Raw genomic sequence first — 20,900 nt, forward strand, 5'->3', positions numbered from 1 at the left:
AAGGCATTCCTGGCACTGTTGAGCTAAATCCCTGGCCCTCCCTTTCTTAATTTGTGCCTTCCTCCTCCTCTCTCCTTCCTTCTTTTTCTCTTCCTCTCTGCCTCCCTACCCTCCCTTTCATTGTCTCTGTGTATTCTTTGCTCTTTGTGATAGTTTGTTTTATATTTTTCTACAAGTGTTTTTTAGAATATTTTTACTTCGTCTTTTTTATTAAGCTGTTTTACAATACCTGTTATTAATTACTGCTTTCTGTTAAGTTGGCAGGGCCATGGAACTTCAGAAGGCACGTCATCCTAAGCACTTATCCACACCCTCCTCCGTGAGTCCTGAACCTCAGGACTCTGCTAAGTTGCGTCAGAGTGGGGTAGCAAATGAAGGAATAGATACTGGATACCTGCCCACCAATTCCATGTCTTCTATAGCTGCAGGGGTCATTCTTTCCCAGGAAGGAGGGAAAGAGAATGATACAGGTGAGCCAGTGCTATAGGTCAGCTTAACTATCAGGATTTTAAAACGAATATACTAATGAAACAATAGGGAGGTAGAATATTTTAAGTGGGGCTGACCAATAAATTTTAATATTCTATAACCTAGGAGAAATTGATGATATATGATGATTTGTAGTTCTTATTAATCCAAAAAATATTTATTGTATTCTCCGTCAGACAGTAGCTTTGTACCAGATGTTGGCATATGGTGATTATACACAAATCCTTGCCTCTTGACTCTTAATTAGTCACATAAGGGAGAGAGGCAAACAAATAATTTAGATTGTGGTAAGTCCAGGAAAGAAAGATAATAGAAAAATTGAGGGAAATGGTCAGTAGTTAGGCAGATGTTGAGGGATTTAAAGACTAAAAATCTAAGACCCTGGAAATTTTTAAAAAATGTTAATGAGAAGCTGGCAGAGAAGAAGTGATTGAATATGTGGGGCTGAGACTATGTAAACAATAGAGCAAGGTTTTGAGGAGAGAAAATGAGATACAGAGTATGTGTAAAAGACAAGGTTATTAGCTGAGTGAAGTTTTAGTGAGAAAGGCAAGGAGTTTTGAAAAATAAAGGGAGAAAGGAAGTAATTGTAGATAATTATAAAAAGAGCTTATTACCATATTTTTCCATACTTGTTGGCTTCTTTTTATTTTTGGTACTGAGGATCAAACTCAGGTGCAAAGCAGGCAGTGGAACCACTGAACTAAATCCCCGGCTACAGTTGGCTTCTTAGACAAGTTAGTTAGGCAAATAAATAGTTTTATTTGAAAAAAGGAATGCCAGTCTCTACTTAGGATTCTTGAAGTGGGTCAGTTTCTGATGATAACACTATCAAAGATCATGCTGTGGGAATATTACTAATGTGTCATAGAGGAGGTTACTAGATAATTTTTTTTTTTTGGTACCGGGGAGTGAACTTGGGACCTTGTGTTTGCAAGGCAGGCAGCGGAGCCAATGAGCTAAATCCCCAGCCTTAGATAATTGTTGTAAGGAGGGAGAACATGTGATAATATCCAGAGAGTGAGCGCTTTAATAGAACAAATGACTTTACAAAATGAGGGCAAGATAATGATCTAAAATTTGGATAGAGGAGTAAGAAGGCTATCCATCACATCTCACCCTAAAGTACACCATTTAAGACAGAAATATCAATTTCTTTTTTTCTTCTTTTTTTGAGAAAGGGTCTCACTATGTAGTTGAGACTGACCTGGAAATCACTATGTAGCCAAGGCTGGTCTCGATCCTCCTGCCTCAGCCTCCTCAGTGCTGGGATTACAGGCGTGTGCCATCATGCCTGGCTATCAATTTCTTTTTCAGAGGACTATCACAAAAGAAGTAGATTCTTATTCCTCATGGACTAAGTAGATTCTACCTCAGGCAAAGTAGTAGAGTTGATTTTTAGAGTTCTGAGAACTTTCTCAGATACACCATTATGATACAGTATAGCATTGATATTTCATGGCTCCCATGATTCATGGAAATAAATCATAGTAGACACCATAAAGAGAAAGAATAAAGGAAAAGAAATGTTTTTATTAAATGGGAGATTTAAACAAATATTTGGGAGATTGAAAGTATGTAAGAGTTGATTTAATGGATAAAACAGTGTAAGGAAGCCAGAGCCTATAGTTTAAGGAATCTGCGCATTGGAACCATGAAGAGAGTGGGCTCAGTGTTGGCCTTTGCAATAGAAGTAAAAATGATGAATGAGTTGAATGTCTGTAATGTGTAGCTGTGTCAGCATCTTCTGGCCCCTTATAAAGTGTAAACAATTCTGCTGTGTAAAATGTAAGTAATCTTATCATTTATGTACTAGAAGAAACCCAATGTACTTTTGGTTTTTTTAAAAACACAAATTGATGAATTGTTTAGAGAGAGTTAAATCCTTCATGGAATTGATTCCCTGGAGTTTTGATATTTAGGAACCTGAGCCTGACAGTAGGCATGCCAGGAACTCACCCTACATAGAGAGCCCTGAGTTGGAAAGAACTATTTCCATATAGCAGCAAAAGAAAGCTCAGTCAACTCTCCAGTCTTCAATTCTTAAACATGAACATCATTACTTACCTTTGGAAACATTTGCTCACTAGAGTCCATGCCTAAGATGATACATAATGCCACACATATTAAACACAGACATAGAGAACACAAAGTAACCTGGAAAAATTTCCTCCAGAAGAAAAAGATGATTTTGATAATAGATAAGAACTTTAAAAGAATCTGTAAATTAGATAATATATTTGAAGACATTAAAGAAGTTATTATATCTGTAAAGCAAGAATAGGATCCTATGGAAAAGGAACATTCAGAAATAGAATTTTTAAAATATAAATACAATGCAACAAATACTTTATTAGTTATTGATTATTGTGTGATAAATTTTCCCAGAGCTGCTTAACACACACAAAAACATTTATCTCTTTTTTGGTGACTGAAAACTTGATAGCAGCTTAGCGGGGTGGGCTTGGGTTCTTTGAAAAGGGTGGGGGAACTCGCTTAATTCCTTAGCTCTTCACCATATGGAGCTGCTTGTCTACTCCATTATATGGTAAACTAAATTTTTCTGGAGTGATCCAAGAGAGAGAGCAAGAAGAAAGCACCACTGTATTTTATGTTATAGGTCCTGTAGGTAAACACTGTCACTTCTGCAATTTAGAAACAAGTCACTTAAATTTAGCCTTCATTCCAGGGCATAGGAATTAGGATTCACTCCTGAAAGGAGAAGTATAAAATATTTGTGGACACATTTTCAAACTACCATAATAGCTGTTTAGAGGGAGAAAGTAAAAAGTCCCTAAAAATAAAGGAAATATTTCAGAATGTACATAAGAAATATCAAAACATAGTCATTTGAAAAAATTTTGAAGACAGAAAACCACTACCGAGGTTCAATGTCTATCTTTTGCAGAAAGGCAGTGGAGGAGAGCTAGTAGGAAAACATTTCTCAGAGTTAAAAAGAGTATATATTTTCACACAGAAAGGGCACACTAAGAACCAGCTAGAGTCATGTGTTACTTAACAATGGGTACATGTTTTAAAGAGTGTTCAGTTGGCAATTAATGATGGGGTAACGTTATATATGTAGTTTACTTACACATATTAAGACAGGACATCAGGCAATACGGTCTTAATGGGACCACCATCATACATGTGGTCCATTTTTTATCAAAATGTTGTTATATGGCACATAATTACATAATGAATGAGAAAAAAATGGCCTAAACCTATAGTGTCCCTAAAAACATAAATGCACTAAAGCTTTTAAGAGAAAGAAGATGGCAATTATACTGCATCACATTTTGCATCTAAACAATGATGCTAGAGCACAAAAGAGCAATGTCTTCAACTTTTTGAAAGAAAATAATTTAGACTTTGAGAGTTATACATCTACCTAAACTATCCATCAAATAGGAAGAAATGAGAACAATATGTCCAGCATGCAAGAATCCTAAGTTTAGTTGTATGTTATTTGAGGCTACATACTACAGCAAAAAGAGAAAAATTAAGGAAGAAAATGTCATTAGAGGAGAGTGGCAAAAGAACAGTGCTAAGATAATTTTAGTGTCACAGGTGTGGGACCCACTGCCCCGTATTGCACAGCATATTAAGGTTAAGAAAAAGGGAGATTTTAAGTAGTTGACAGTATGAGGTAGCAGATGAAAAAAACTGAGACTTGATAAAATTAGATTACTTTGGAAGCAATTTAAAAAACAGCATTAGAAATGGTAAGGAAAATAGAGTTTTTCAAGAAACTAAGTCATGCTTTAAACTAGAAGCAAAATAAAGTGGCCTGATCTTATAGCAGTTGATAGAGTATGAGATTGTAGTATGGTAAACATTCTATAACAAGTGGCCAAGGGGTTGTACCATTGGACCAATAAATAAAGAAAATATAATCTCAATTATCATATCTCTTAAGCTGATAAAGATAGTATGTATACATTCTAAATTTTATATGACAGTATGTATATTATAATAATGTAAACACACTTTATTGATTTTTGGACTTTTAGAATAATTCTACTAGGCAAAGAATAGAATATTTTCCCATGGCTGCAGATCAGCATATAAATGTCAGAATATGTCTTGCTATAAATAACAATACAGTTGAAAGAATTCCAAAGCAGAAAAAAGAAATACATTTAGAGGGAAGGATATAGATACTAAGTCTCTAGCAGAGAAAAGAGTTGAGGTGCAAACTCCTTGATAGAATATAGAGACATACTTTAAGTAATAACTAATAACTCAGCTAATAATAATATAACCATTAAGCATATTTAATAATACAACTATTAAATGTAAAACTTTTTTAGTGTACTCAGTATTTCCACAGACATTATAGGGATGAATTCTTTTTTTCCATTCATTATACATTTCATTCATTATACAATTATGTGCCACATAACATCAGTTTGATCAAAACTGGACTGCACATATGATGGTCCATTAAGGACTCTGTAGGAAAGTGAGGTTAGGAAGTATAAATGAGCAAAATCATCACAAGGGAAAGAAATAGGTATTAAAGATAATAAATCAAGACAAATAAATAATGGGTTATTATTTGGAGTTGGACCACCATAATAACTAAAAGTTGAAAGGGTTTGTCTTAGTTACTTTGGTTGTTGCTGGGACACAGTACCCAACACCAACAAATTAAAGGAGTGAAGGTTTATTTTGGCTCATAGTTGCAGAGGTTTCAGTCTATATTTGGCTGGCTCCAAGGCAGTATGCATGGCAGATGAAAAGTGGCACATGGCATGGCACCTGGGAAGTGGAGAGTGGAGGAAAATAAACCCTTTAGGTTGGGACCTCCAGTGACCCACCTCTTTGGACCCGATCCCACCTCCCAACAGCAAGTCAGCTATAAACTCATCAGTGGGCTTAATTCACTGATGGTCATTACACTTCTGTGTTATTTACTTGTCTCTCATTGCTGAGACAAAATACCTGACATCCAAAGTTAGAGGGGAAGGGATTTATTTGGCTTACAGTTTATAGAGGTTTCAGTCCATAATTGGCTGCCTCTGAGGCTGGGATGGCAAACAAACATCACGGAGGAGAAACAACATGGTGCACACAAGTCAGCAAAGGTAACAAGAGGGAAGGTTAGGGCTGGGGATTCAGCTCAGTGGTTCCGCCACCTGCCTTGTAAGCTCAAGGACCCAAGTTCGATCCCTGATACCAAAAAAAAAAAGCGGGGGGAAGTTAACAGCATTAACTCTCTGCCCCTTTTACCTTATTCAGACTGCTTAGAGTAGATAGCACTCATACTTTTAATCCTAGTGTCTTTGAGCCTAGCATTGCCTCATGAATCAATTTCAGCTTCACACACTCTAGATCAACCCCATGACCACATGAGGCTTTGGGGCGACATCTAGACCCAAACCATAACATCTTTCATTATCCAGTCACCTCGAAAAAGCCCCACCTATGAGCATGTGAGCCTTTGTGGGGATATCTAGATGCAAACCATAACAAGGTTGATACTGGAAGTAGATTATATGGGAGGATGTTGCTCCTAATAATATACTCTTCTGAATTGAGTTGTTGCTATGTCATATGTTGATTTTTTTATACTAATTCTTATTCCTTTATTAAGTCCTCTAAACTTCTTTAAGGTATGTGATAGGTTTTTAAGAATCACTTTAAAAATTATTTTCCTGTTTATTTTTTAGTGCATTTAAAAATTTTATATATTAAAATTTTGGTTCTAACTACCTGAAAACATTTAAATAAAAATGTCACTGTGAAATAGGTTTTCTGGGGACTAATTTTTCTGTAATCAATTTTATTTAGTATTAACACTATGCCAATATCTTACTTACATCTTTCCAGGATTAAAACAAGTTGTAGAAACACCAGCATCTGGAGACTCCTTGGATGGCACACCTCGTACTCCCAATACCATCTTTGATTTCCCTCCTCCTCCACTAGACCAAGTTCAGGAGGAGGAATGTGAAATGGAAAGGTAATTCAATGAAATCTTAGAGAGGATTAGGCCATTGCTTAAAAGTTTTTAAAAATTGAATACTACTCCTGTATTTTCTGGCACTTGTTCTTTTTTTCTTTTTTTGGTATTGGGGATAGAACTTGGTATCTTACACTTGAGGCATTTTTTCTTTTGTAATGTTTTGAAAGAATTAGCACCTGTTAGTAGTAAATATTAGATCATTACTGAAATTTTCTGTTTATTGTATATTAAATAATTCCTGTATCTGGGCGAATTGTTTATCTAGCCACTGACGTTTAATCCACTTTTGAGTACTTTGGTATAAATTTCTTGATCTCCATTTTGCTTTCCTTTTGACTCTATTCTTCATTGTTTTAAGGGTGACAGAACATGGGACACCAAAGCCCTTCCGAAAGTAAGTAAATCTTATGTAGCTTTTGATAAAGAATTACATTCAATAAATTCTTACAGTCTAAGAAATAGAGCTTTATTTCCCTAAATTTTCAGTCTTTAACCTTGTACAGTAAATGTGTTAAGTAGTATGAAAGAAAATTTTTAATGAACACAAATCAGAAGATACTTATTGAAGTGTATTTAGTGTATGTAAACCATTTTGTAAGAAAGGAATATGTTTGAGGCTGTATGCTAGATCAGATTTAGAAAGCTGACTGAATTATGGTAGCATTAAGAGTTGTGCAATTTCCTATTGTCCACTTGAAGTTCTCAAATAGATTTCATTATTTTTCTTCATTAGGTTTGACAGCATAGCCTTTGGAGAAAGTCAAAGTGAAGATGAGCAATTTGAAAATGACCTAGAGACAGATCCACCCAACTGGCAGCAGCTTGTTAGTCGAGAAGTGTTACTGGGTCTGAAACCTTGTGAGATCAAAAGACAGGAAGTAATTAATGGTGAGTTTAATCAATCCATTGCTCTTCACATATGTTGAATTTTATCAGAGTAAAGCAGACACCATCACCACCACTCCCCACCTTAGAGTTTGCTTCAGTTTCTCTCAGTATTTTTTTAACAAAGCGAATTAAGTAGAAAATTTTTGAATCTTTCAACTCAAAAAATGTAAATGATTCTATGGTTCTTACTGATAATTTAAAAGGAAAGGGTGTTTAGCTTTCATGATACTTAAGATCTATAGTGTTCTAGATCTTAAGCTAATCTAAGTCATTTTTTATATATAAAAAGGAGGCTAAAACCCAGGGAAATCAGTTGAATTAATGAAGATCATATAGCCAATAAATGATAAAGGGAAAGTAGGATCCAGCTCTTCCTGTAGCCTGTTCCAGTGCTTTTTAGTTACCCTGATGTATATGTGACAGGTATGTGGCTTGGATGCTGTATTCTGTACTGTCCTTAGGACATAATTTGATTAAATATCCTTTTTGTCTCTGACAACCTTGTGATGTAATGAAATTACATTCTACTTTGCCTATTTTTTAAGGCGGTTTAGATAACCAAAGGTCCTATATTCTGAAAGTGGTTTAAGTTAAAGACTATATGGTATTGGTGCTTAGTTTTCTAATATTGTGGTCATGGTAAATAAACAAATGGGGTGTATTGTTACTTTTTAAGTATGAAATAGGCTTGTTTTTGTTGTTATGGTTGTTTATTTTTTACGGTACTAGGGATTGAATCGAAGGCCTTCACACTGAACTATATCCCCCAGCCTTTTTTTAAATTTTGAAACAGGCTTTTGCCGAGTTGTTCAACTGTTCGGGGTTGGGCCGTGCTTAAACTTCTGATCCTCTTGTCTTAGCCTCCTAGAGTACTGGATTACAGGCATGTATCACCGTGCCAGCTTAAGTATAAAATACTTTTGAATGATAGCTTTCATTCAACTCATATATAGGGGAATTTCATGGAATCAGAATGACTTCAAAGATAAGTCATTCTTTCTATATGTATGATTTATTATATAACTCATTTTCTGCCTAATTCTAACTAAAGATTGTTTGGTCCTTTGGAATTATTCTAAATAAGAACATTTCATACCTTTTTTTTTTCCTTTTCTTTTTTTTTTTTTCCCACTAACTTAGAATTGTTCTATACTGAAAGAGCTCATGTTCGGACACTGAAGGTTCTTGACCAAGTTTTCTATCAGCGAGTGTCCAGAGAAGGAATTCTGTCACCTTCAGAATTACGGAAGATTTTTTCAAACTTGGAAGATATTCTTCAACTTCATGGTAAGATGAATTGACTCTGATCTTTGTCCCTACATTTCCCATAGAGAAAAGATTGTGAGTATATAAATTTGTAAATATGTACAAGTTAGCATGCCTAAAATTATATCTGAAACATCATATGAATAAAGAAGTGACTGGATCTTTAACTAGGTCCTTTAACCCCACGGTCAGTTTTTTTAAATATATATAAAGAGTAAAACACAAGCCTTTAAGTCTAAAGTTGTGCTTAAGTTGAAAAATATGAATAGTCAAAATTGCTCTTAAAATTTCTTGTCAAGTATGGTATATGTAAAAATATAAAATATATATATATATATATCCCATTTACTAATATATGCTTAAATGTATTTTATAAATAGCAATATGTGCTGTTACTATTGTAACTACTACTGCCTCGTGGTGGGATAATTTTGAGGAATTATTATATTGTTTTGCTTTGAACACATTTTGTAAATATACAAATATTCTACCTGTGACTTCCCTGAATGAGTCATCTTGGAGTTTTGTAGATAATAGTGGGATGTCTCTCACTCTGTAGATCACTATTTCTCTATGACCTTTAATTTTCAGTCTCTTTCTGTTAAGGGTATCATCACCACGTATCAACACAGCTGCTACTAGGGAAATCAAAGAATGTCCTTTACAACTCTGTGGGAAATCTTCAGTTTATCCCCATGCAATGAAAAGTTTAGGTCTCATTACATTCATTGCTGTATACATACATATTTTGAGAGGAATAGTGAGTAGAACCTGTACTATTTCTACTTCTTCTTTCTGAGTGTGGTTATAGATGGAGTTTTGAGGTTAAATGCATATTTGATGCAGCTACACTATATGTAATGTTCTAGTTTCTAAAAAATGTTTGACGCTTTCGCACCTGTTTTTTAGGTCAGGCTTACAGTATATAGATGGATAAGCATTGGGTCCATATATATTTAAGGATATTGGAAGTACTGATACTTCTCTGAAATTTCTTTATGTGTGTTTTTCTAGTATTAGGAATCAAACCCAGGGAGCAATGAGCTACAGCCCTTGCTCTTTTGATTTTTCAAATTTTGAAACAGTCTCACTAAGTTGCCTATATTGATCTTGAATGTACGATCCTCCTACCTCAGCTTCAGGAATATCTGAGATTACAGGCGTTTTCCACCATTCTGACTTGAAAATTCTTATTTTGAAAATTTAGGTACTTAATACTACCAATAATTCAGCCAAAATTATGTGTGTACTTTTTTTTTTTTTTTTTTTTTTTTTTTTTAGTTGGGTTGAATGAGCAAATGAAGGCTGTTCGAAAGAGAAATGAGACCTCTGTTATAGATCATATTGGGGAAGATTTGCTGAGCTGGGTAAGGAAATTTCCCATTTCTCTTTAATATTTTTACAGACATTTAACAGACATTTAATCAGATTCAGTGTTAAGTAGCAAATCTTTCCAAATATACAAACTCATCTATTTGGCAAAGTTAATGTAAAGCTAGAAAGTGTAGAATTATGTATTGTTTTGGTTAATATATTCTAATCAGTGCTAAAACTGAGGGCTCTTTTTCATTGAAATAAAGGTACTAGTCTTTATGTTTTAAAGAACAGTAAAATTCATCTTGACAAAAAGAATCTAAGTATTTTAACCATCTTCTATTCTTTAAATCTAACAAATGTATAATATGCAGTTATAGATACAGAACTGCCATCATGCTAGTAGAAAAATCAAAATTACTTAATCTTTTTGTATATGTTGTAAGTTCAGAAGCTGTAGTACTTGTTTGTCAAATTCTGTCAAATTTTTGACTCAGTCAATGTAAAGGACAGTGCTGTGCAAAGTGCTGGGACATTGTGGTCATCAAAAGAAATAACTCCTGCCCATGAGAGCTTGTAATTAGTAGGAAAACATTCTCTCGTTAGTTTAAAATATGATTAGCTCTTACTAAAAAGCTTTTGCCCAACAAAAGAAATCACTAACAGTGGAAAGACAACCCACAGAGGGAAAAAATTTTAGTTATAATATCTATTATTATATATATTATAGATATCTATATATCTATATCTATTATAGATATAGATATATAGATATCTATAATAGATTATAGAATATATAAAGAATTGAAAAAAAGGTCCTCAGTTCGATCCCTGGTATCCCCCCCAAATTGAAAAAAAAAATAAGACCTCCCCCTTAAATTTATTTATTAACAAATTTTATTTTATCCCAAGCCCCCTCCTCTTCCTCCATACAAAAGCTTTGTTTCCATTTTACCTTCTATTTTCACTTTTTTTCTTGTCCCTTCTGTCCTATTTTCCCCCTTCTTCTCTTTTTCCCCTTCCCATTTGAACACTTTTTTCCCATTTCCCAACATCCATTATATATTTTGATCCTTATTTCCACTTTCAGTTTCTCATACCATAGAAACAATGAGGTATTAAAATATTTGTCTGATTTATTTCACTTAGGAATATGGTCTCAAGCTGCATCCATTTAGCTATAAATGTCTGAAGCTCATCCTTCTTATGGCAAAGTATTAAAAAAAAAACCTACATCTTCTTTATCCATTCATCAGTTGATGGGCATTTCCAAGATTTAGCTATTATACATTGTGTTGCTTTAAACATGGGTGTGCATATATTGCTGTGGTATGATGCTTTTAAAATCTTTCAGGAAGATACCAAAAAGAGGGATAGCTAGGACAAATAGAACATCTAGTTTTAGTTTTTTGAGAAATCTCCACTTGGTTGCACCAGTCTACACTTCCACCAACAGTGGAGAAGGCCTCCCTTTTTCCCTGTAGTCCTTCCAGCATTTGTTATTCATTGATTTCTTGATAGCAGCCATTCTTTCTGGAGTGAGATGGAATCTCAGCGTTGTCTTAATTTGTATTTCATGAATGACTGGTGATGTTGAACATTTTTTATATGTTTATTTGCCATTTCTAATTTTTTATCTAAGAGGTATCTTTCCATTTCAGATGCCCATTTTTGGATTAGGTTTTTAAATTTAGGGGGTGGGTCTTATTTATTTATTTTTTTTAATTCTTTATATATTCTAGATAATTAGTCCTTTATCTGATGAATAGCAGGTAAAAAATTTTTCCTACACTGTGGGTCATCTCTTCAGTCTGTTGGTGGTTTCTCTTGCTGTGCAAAACTTTTTAATTAGATGAAATCCCAGTTGTTGATTGTTTGTAGTATTTTCTGTTTAGTCTGAGTTTTGTTCATGAAGCCTTTGACTACTCCTATTATCTTCCTATTCTCTCTTATGGCAGATATAGTGTTTTGTTTTAATTTTTAGATCTTTGATCCATTTTGATTTTAGGTTAGTGCATGGTGAAAGATGAGAGACCCCTCAAATTTAAAGACATAATCCAAAAATGGGCATTGGAGATGAATTCATACTTCTCAGATGAAGAAGTACAAATGTCAGATAAATATATGAAAAAATGTTAAACATCTTTGGTCATTTGAGAGATGCAAATTAAAACAATGCTGAGATTCTGTCTCACTCCAGAAAGAATGGTTGTTGTCAGGAAATCAACCAATAATAAATGCTGGTGTGGCTTTAGACTCCCACTGTTGGTGGGAGTGTAGACTGGTACAACCAACTGTGGAGATTCCTCAAAAAACTAAGATTAGAAGTCCCATTTGACCCAGCTATTCCCCTTCTGGGTATCTTCTCAAAAGAATAAGCATCATACCACAGTGATATCTGTATGTTTATGTTTATAACAGCACAGTTTGTAATAGCTAGATCTTGGAAAAAACCTAGATTGTGTATCAGCTGATGAATACATTAAAAAGGTGTGTTTTTTAATCCAGTGGAGTACTACTCAGCTGTAAAGAAGGGTAAACTTGAGACATTTCTAGGTAAATGGGTGCACCTTGAGGCTGTTCTCTTAAGTGAAATAAATCAGACACACTTATGTAAATATCACATTATTTCTCTGGTATGAGAAACTGAAAGTGTAAATAAGGTCCAAAATGTATAATAGATACTGTGAAATAGGAAGAAATTGTTCAAAAGGAAAGGAAAAGTAGGGAGGAAGGGAAAAGAAAAAGATGAGAAAAGAAGGATGAAATGGAAACAAAGTTTTGTAAATAAGGAGAAGAAGGGTTAAAGAGGAGGAAGGGGAGGGGAATGGAAAAAAAGAGGAATCAAAATATATCTCATGTACACTGTCATAACCGGCCTGACATAAGAACAACTTGGGTTACAAATGGAATTTTAGTTTTAACTTATGAGCAAAGTCTTGAGTTACAGCCCAAATGAAGGCTGCTTGTGCTTCCAGATGGTCTCCAATATAGATTTAATCCTAAGGAAAGTTCTGGAAGGAACATTACAACATCCTTTCTTGTGTGGGGTTGAGAAATCCTGGGTCAGTGTCTCTCTGTGGACACTGAGACTCCTGTACACAGGAGAGACTTTGAAGGCTGTATAGAGGATCCTGTGCCTTCACTTGACCAGCTTGAATTACAGCCAGGCCTTGGGAACAACTTGAGTTTTACAGGTACTAATTCCTCATAATGTGATCATTGTGCATATGTAAATTGTACCAATAAAATTAATTTTTAAAAGAAGCTATTTCTTACAAAAATAGAAAAAGCATGATGAGTATAACAAAAAGGGAGAATATAGGTTGTTACTACATAGCAGAGACCTTGAACTAGAACAGATAGAAAACAGTTGATTTAAAATTTTAAGAAAATACTGTGTAGTTAATAATAATAACAATAATAATAATAATGATGATGATGATGATGATGATGATGATGATGATGTTAGAGTATGGCTTAGTTCTTAGAATTTTAAAACAGGCTGAACAAGAATGGTTTAGATATGACCACAGTAATTCACTTTAAGGCCAGGGATTTAGCTCAGAGGTTCTGTTGCCTGCCTTGCAAATGCAAGGTCTTGAGTCCGATCCCTGGTACCAAAAAAAGAAAAGAAAAAAGAAATTCACTTCATTTTATGTGCACTACTTGAGGAAATGCCACAAGATTTTCCTAATTCTATAATTATAGTTATTTTTAAAATTTTTCTCGTACCAGGGATCAAACTCAGGACCTTGTGCTTGTGAGGCAGGCACAGCACCACTGAGCTGAATTCCTGGCCCTTAATTATAGCTTGGGGGTGGGGTACCAGGGATTGAACTGGGGTCCTTGCACTTGCAAGGCAGGGAGTGGCACCACTGAGCTAAATCCCCAGCCCCATTATAGCTTTTTAAAACATTAACGACTGGAAAGGTAACTAAGACATCCTTCTCCTTCCTCCTTCCTCCTTCCTCCTTTCTTCTTCTGATCAAATTTGGGACCTTGTGCTTGAAAGGCCGATAGTGGAACTACTGAGCTAAATCCCTGGCCCTGACAGTCTTCATTTTACTGTTTTAATTATCTCACCAGTGATATTCTTTTTTTTTTAACCATTTGACCCAGAACAGGACCAAAAAATCATAATCCATTTTTACTTTGCATTTATTACACTTTCCAAAGCATTTTCTATCCTAAGCACACTTTGACATTACTGTTACTATGAAGATTTAACTTCTTTGATAGCTGGGTGTCGTAGTGCACGCCTTTAATCTGAGCACTCATGAGGTTGAGACAGGAGGATTGCTGTGAGTTCAAGACCAGCCTGGGCTACATAGTGAGTTCCAGGTCAGTCTCAACTACATAGTGAGACCCTGTCTCAAACAAACAAACAAACAAACAAAAAGATTTAACTTCTTTGAAAAATTCAGTTTACTGTATGGCTACTCTTTTTTTTTTTTTTTTTTTTTTTTTTTTTGTTTATTTGTTTGTTTTGGTACCAGGGATCGAACTCAGGGCCTTGTGCTTGTGAGACTGGCAGCAGAACCACTGAGCTAAATCTCCCTCCCTGTTTTGTTTTGTTTTTTTATTTGTTTGTTTGTGTGGGGGTTTTTTGGTACCAGGAATTGAACTCAGGACCTTGTGTTTATGAGGCAGGTATTGGAATCACTGAGCTAAATCCCTGGCATGGCTGCCTTTAATATTGTGGCCTGTCTTGTTCCTTGATCTCAATGTAGCAATGAAAACTATAACAATTCCATTGGCTTTACAGCATGTTGCTCAACTTGAAACAGGACACTGAAAGTTTTGTAAGACCATGATTTCCCTTTATAATAAGACATCAATTTCCACCAGGTACAATTTAAAGTCTCTAAGATATATGGATTTAAGATAGTTCAGGTTCATTTGCCTCGTCTATAAAATAATGGGTAAGTTTCAAGTGAGATACATTGTTTATAAGATACAAAAGTGTAATTGGTTCTCTTATCACAGTACATTAGACTGTATAAATCTACTGGGCAAAATAAAGTGAAGAAACCTGTGAACAGTGAGACAAAAGATTTTTTTCAGAACATGCAAAATAGAAGTGTATTCTTGAGTTATATGGTATACCTTATGAAAATTTGAGAAAACACAGAATGGAGTAATGTGGTTTGTTAACTGTTACATATCAAGGGTTGGTTTAGGGGAAAGCATTGGACAGAAATCTTAGAAGCAAAAAATCATAAATAGTCCTTTAGACTTATTCCTGCTGTTTTAAGTATGTATGTGTGTGTGTGTGTGTGTGTGTGTGTGTGTGTGTGTGTGTGTGTGGTGCTGGGGATTGAACCCAGGACACGCTATGCATGTTCTGTAAAACTGAATTACACCCACACTCCCTCTCCTGCTATTTTTTAAAAAATTGTTTTGGAGAACTTTTTTCTTATATTGATTCATAAGGATCACCTTACGTATACTTAAGCTGCTTGTAAAACCATGGTATGAATACTTGAGGTGGGCAGCATTTATTTTCTTTTGTTAACCCAGCTGCTCTTTGTATTAGTATGGTGCTTTGATTGACTAACATATCAGAAATGCTGCCAGTCTCATCTCTAAACATGTCAGGTTTCTTATTTATTCACTTATGTACTTACACAGTGTTGGAGATGGAACCCGAGGGCTTGCACATAATAGGCAAGTACTATACTAGTGAGCTACATTCCTAGCCCTAGTGTCATGTTTTTAATTGAATAAGAATATAAATTTGATGCAACGTACTTGAAGAAAAGAATTTATAAATATACTACAGGGCCAGGAATTTAGCTCAGTGGTTCCAGTGGCTGCTTCACAAGCGCAAGGATCCAAGTTCGATCCCCAGTACCAAAAAAAAAAAAAAAATTATAAATATACTACAAAAGGACTTCTCACAAAAGTCTTCATGTATAAATTTTTGGGAATATGGCTTTAAATGAAAGATTATATGGAAAGTCTCTTGGTAAATTTTAAAGTAATTATTTAAAAATATAGAAGTGGTATTAAAACAGTTTATTTGACTTAAAAGCACACTTTGTGACTAAAGTACCTGTTAGGTGTTTCATCATAAATTTTTAAATCATGGCATGTGCAAACTTGAATTATAAATTAGAAATATTATCAAAAAGTATAATTTTTAGCTAAAAAGTTTCATATGCTCATGGATCTCCCCCCTCCAGCTTTAGCTTCTGTAAAGGTGAGGTAACAGTAGTCTGATTTTATTTCTACCTTGTTCGTAGTCCTAGTGCATTCCACAGTGAGTAGGAAAGAAAGCCAATCTCCCAAGCATTTACTTCCTGTGGCATTAAGAGAGTAATTTTTATAAAGGAGTCAGAGTCTATGGAGATGAATTTTATTATCATTCTCTGGGTGTTTTGTGTTTTTGTATTCTGCAAATATTAAGTTACCTATTTAATTTAGAAGGCTCCAAGATAGTAAGTATGGTAAGTTACCAGCAAGGAAACATTGGTACATCGTGAGAGAGATCTGGATGTGTCAGGGTCAGACTTTTTAATGAAGGCCATTACTACTCTACCTGAGTACACAGCTCTATATTTTTTGTCGCTTAAGAATACTTCCTGGAATAGTGAAAGGATTGTGGTTGTCTCACATTTTGCTCAGCCTTCTATTTAAGTTCAGTCTTTACTGTATTGTTTTCTTTTGCATTCTTGGCACAGTTCAGTGGACCAGGAGAGGAGAAGTTGAAACATGCTGCTGCTACATTTTGCAGTAACCAACCTTTTGCCCTGGAAATGATCAAGTCTCGTCAGAAGAAGGATTCTCGATTCCACACTTTTGTGCAAGTAAGTTGAATGAGTCACATAAGAGAGAAAACAAGATTTTTTAATCAATTATAGAATGAACTTGAATTTTGACATAGAATGTCTTTTAAAAGGATTACATTTATGTTATTTCAAAAAGCCATACAGTATCTCTTAAATTAGTGGAAGACATAAAGATGATTTTGGAATGATTAATAGTAAAAAATGCATATCTTTATTAAAATACTTGACATAGATATCCACACTGCCATGGGAGTTTTATCAGGAAACCCTCCATGCCATTAAAAGAGTATTGTTAAAGCATAGAGAATAGGTGTATATCAGGCCCAGGGAAGTTTATAATAGCCGTCAAACTTATCGGGGTAGTATATACTGGCATAAGTAAAAGTCTATGAACATGGTCCATAGTTCACACATTGTTGCTTGTTTTTGTAAATAAAAATATTATTGGGACAAAGTGTATTTATTTTCTGTTGTATAAGAAATTGCTACAATGTGGCCACATAATTTAAATTTATCAGTTCAAGGTTTTGTGGTTGAGGAGTATGACTACAGTTTAGCTAGACTCTTTCTTCGGGATTTTTCTGGGCTTAAATCAAAGTGTTCATCATCTACATTTACAATTCTCATCTGAGACTTGGGGCCTCTTCAAAGCTCCCTGGTTATTATTAGAATTAATTTCCTTGTAAATACCTAACTCAGATCCCCAGTTTATTGCTAGATGTTGAGGAACCAGTCTTGGCTCCTAGGGAATGTCCTTATCTCTCTGCCCCCTTAGGCAGTTTATAGGTAGATGTTTGCTTTATTCCAGGCCAGCAGGAATGCATCTCACTGACCCAGATTCTTTCTTTTAAAGGCTGTTCTGAAAGTCAGGCCTACCCAAGATAGTCTGCTTTTTGATTAACTCAAAGTCAACTGGTGATAAACTACTCATAGGAAGGATTTCCTATCATCCTTTCATACTCCCAGATTTCAGCCATATTCAAGGTTATGAGATTATATAGGATGTGCACACCAGAAGGTGGAAATCTCAGAGGCCATCTTGGTGTTTTGGTTTTGGTTTTGGTTTTGGTTTTTTTGCTTTGCTTTGTTTTGTTTTTAGTAAACAGAGCCATGTTCATTCGTTTATGGATTGCCATGGCTATTTTTGTGTTAAAATAGCAGAGTTGAGTAGTTGTGAGAGCCTGGCCTGCAAAGCCATTACTAACTGGAATGTGACTGAAAAGTTTGAAGACCTCTGATAAAGATGAGCTGTCATATTTAGACTGGTGAGCCAGCCATTGTGTCTACTTAGAATGGCATGTAACAAATTAGTTAACTTTTTTTAGAAATGCCAATCAAGAAAATATGCCTAGATTTCTGAATAGATGAAGATAAAGCTGTTTTAACACAAAAAAAGCAATTCTTAGAATTGATTATGGTTGCTCTTTGCTTAAACAGATAGGAGAAACCATTGATTTATTGTTAAAGGCTGCCTTCTAGTATGTGATTAAAAAGAAAAGCAGAAGTATTATGTGGAAAGAAATGTCTGGTATTTTAAAAGAATTGAATATATGGTACATGTTAGTTAATTATTATCTTAATAAGAACTTCGGGTTCACTTACTGCACTTTAATTTCAGTATGCTGAGAGTAATCCATTGTGTCGTCGTCTTCAGCTGAAGGATATCATTCCTACTCAAATGCAGAGGCTTACTAAGTACCCACTTCTCCTGGATAATATTGCCAAATACACAGGTATAACGTTCTCACTGAAATAAAAAAGCTAGAAACAAACACCAAACAAGAGCATGTCCTGCTGACTAGTCTATACCAGCATGTTGGTACCTGGAATTGGATTTCTAATTAGTGTGGCAATATTTTCTAACAAGATAAAATCTAGTCTCCTTCAGCCTGTTTGATTTCATATACTCCAATGCTAGCTCTAACACAGCTTGGCAAACTACATCATGGGCCAAATCAGGCACTGCCTGTTTTTGTAAATAAAATTTTATTAAAACACATCTTTGTTTATCTATTTGCATACTGTCTCTGACTACTTTTCGCTCTTTAATAGCAGAGTTGGGTAGTCACAACAGAGGCCATTTAGGCTGCAAAGTCTAAAATAGTTATTATTTAGCCTTTTATAGAAAAAGCTTATTCTTGCATATATTTTTTTCTTTGACAAAAGATAATATTGGGTTGAAGAGAGATTTTGTGTTTATTTATATATACTTTCATTAAGTGAACCAATGCATTTATAATTCCAGCTCTTCTGCTTTTGAAACATAAGGTGAATTCGAGTTTCTGAGTTGAGTTTTAGGTTCTTGTACTTAGTTCTTATTAAATCAAATTGCTGTTTCGTATGCCTGAGAATTTGAGTGTATAACTTGGTAATTAAAAATTACAGCATTGGCAAAATAAGTAGTTTTACATTTACAAATGTTAATTTTTATTCTCTAATTGATCTTTTCATTATAGCTGCACAGTTTTTTAGACTGGATTTTAATTTGGGGTATTCTGGTTCTGATTTCTTTCCTTAGACTGTAGAAATGATAAAGCCTCAACATATTTTGGTGAACTTCATTTTCTCTTAATGATACAATTTGTTTTTTTTTAGTACTGGGTATTGAACTCAGGTCCTTGCGCTTGCGAAGCAGTGGCTGGAACCACTGAGCTACATCCCCAGCATTAATGATATAAATGTTATAATCTATTTTCTTTCTTTAATACAACCTCAGAGCAGCTTCTTTTGGAATTTTGGAATTGAGTTACTCAAAAAATATTGCTTAACAGGTCCACTGGATATAATCTTGTAAGCTCTGTTCTATGAAATCCCAGGAACAAAAAAGAGTCCTACTTGTATTGCTTACACAGTGAATAAGACCTGCCTCTTGGAATATGGAACACAGCGATTCCACTATGTTCTCTAAAGCATCATTCTTGAATTTAGGATTCTATGCTAGTTTCTTTTTAAAGATGGGAGTTTTTGTTTTAAAGTACTACTGTGTTTCCCTGAAAATAAGACCTAACTGGAAAATAAACTTCAGCTGTAATTAATAGCTGATCACGGTGATGGCCAGTGCCGTGCATATTATGCCTCACTATTCTGTTGTTCAGTGGCTACTTTATAATGGCAGGTAAGACAAGGATAGGCTGATTGGGGTTCACATTTTTGGTCTCTGGATAGGTCTTATTTTGGGGGAAACATGAGTCATCAAAGTCTCACTTGCCCAAACACTTGCTGAGTTGAGACTCTGCCATAGGTTTTAACTAATATGAAAATATTTAGGATCTTATTATGTACTTAACACTGTTGAAATAAAATGAAATCTCATAATTGTATATTTTTTTATTTTCTAATTTTCTCACCTTACATTTTGGGTTTCTTCCCCTTACTTAGAATGGCCAACAGAAAGGGAAAAGGTGAAGAAAGCTGCAGATCACTGTCGTCAAATATTAAACTATGTCAATCAGGCCGTCAAGGAGGCAGAAAATAAGCAGGTAAAAGGGGAAAGCAAGAAGGTACTGGATGGCATTGAGGATATTGTTAGTAGTACCCGGAATCTGAAATAATAATTAAAGTGATCATTACATAATTGATGGGCAGGGCATTTGTTAGCTATTCAGGTAGTCCATGAGTTTAGATAAGTTGTGATAGACTATCAAAATTGTAGTTGACTGAGTATCTCTAGGTGCTTGTTTGATTCAACAGATATCTTTCGAACATATGCTGTATGCTATAGCCCAGGAACTGTCCACATTGAGCTTATTTTCTAGAAGGATAGAAAGGTGTTTAACAGAGTATAGTACAGGTATTTCTTATCAGTTGTGATTACTATGAAGGAGAATTTTGGGATACTGAAGTGTCTAGTGTCTAGGTGAGTTGGGGGATGTTAAGTCATGGTAATCAGAAAACCTTCCTCCAAGAAGTAACATTTGAGGACTGTCCTCCATGTTGTTGGCTCCTCCTAGGCTGGCCCTGTCTAACTGCCTACAAGATACCTAATTAAGTTACCTATCTGCAAAATATCACAATAAATAAATGAAGTTTACATTTAAAAAATTGACATTTGAGGCATGCTCTAGAGGATGAGTAGAAATGAACCCGACTTTATGGAAGCGGGTAACACAGAGGTAGAGCACCTACTATGTGCAAAAGTTCTGTTATGCAAAAGAATCATGGCTCTGTTTGAGTAACTG

General features: G+C 34.9%; 1 protein-coding gene across 3 annotated transcripts in view; it reads left to right on the forward strand.

Annotated features, from left to right (window-relative positions):
• The window catches only part of Arhgef12 (Rho guanine nucleotide exchange factor 12), a 151,547-nt gene that overhangs the window by 113,605 nt on the left and 17,042 nt on the right, over window positions 1–20,900 (forward strand). For all 3 annotated transcript variants that reach the window (XM_010629240.3, XM_010629241.3, XM_010629242.2), the window contains 9 exons: window positions 258–470; window positions 6,325–6,457; window positions 6,819–6,854; window positions 7,194–7,348; window positions 8,489–8,635; window positions 9,896–9,981; window positions 16,615–16,740; window positions 18,341–18,455; window positions 20,101–20,201. In XM_010629240.3, the coding sequence (XP_010627542.1) occupies window positions 258–470; window positions 6,325–6,457; window positions 6,819–6,854; window positions 7,194–7,348; window positions 8,489–8,635; window positions 9,896–9,981; window positions 16,615–16,740; window positions 18,341–18,455; window positions 20,101–20,201 (1,112 nt within the window). The remainder of the gene's footprint in view (window positions 1–257; window positions 471–6,324; window positions 6,458–6,818; window positions 6,855–7,193; window positions 7,349–8,488; window positions 8,636–9,895; window positions 9,982–16,614; window positions 16,741–18,340; window positions 18,456–20,100; window positions 20,202–20,900) is intronic.

The sequence above is a fragment of the Fukomys damarensis genome, unplaced genomic scaffold, assembly GCF_012274545.1.
Source record: "Fukomys damarensis isolate Sample0158 unplaced genomic scaffold, DMR_v1.0_HiC HiC_scaffold_16, whole genome shotgun sequence".
Lineage (NCBI taxonomy): Eukaryota > Metazoa > Chordata > Mammalia > Rodentia > Bathyergidae > Fukomys > Fukomys damarensis.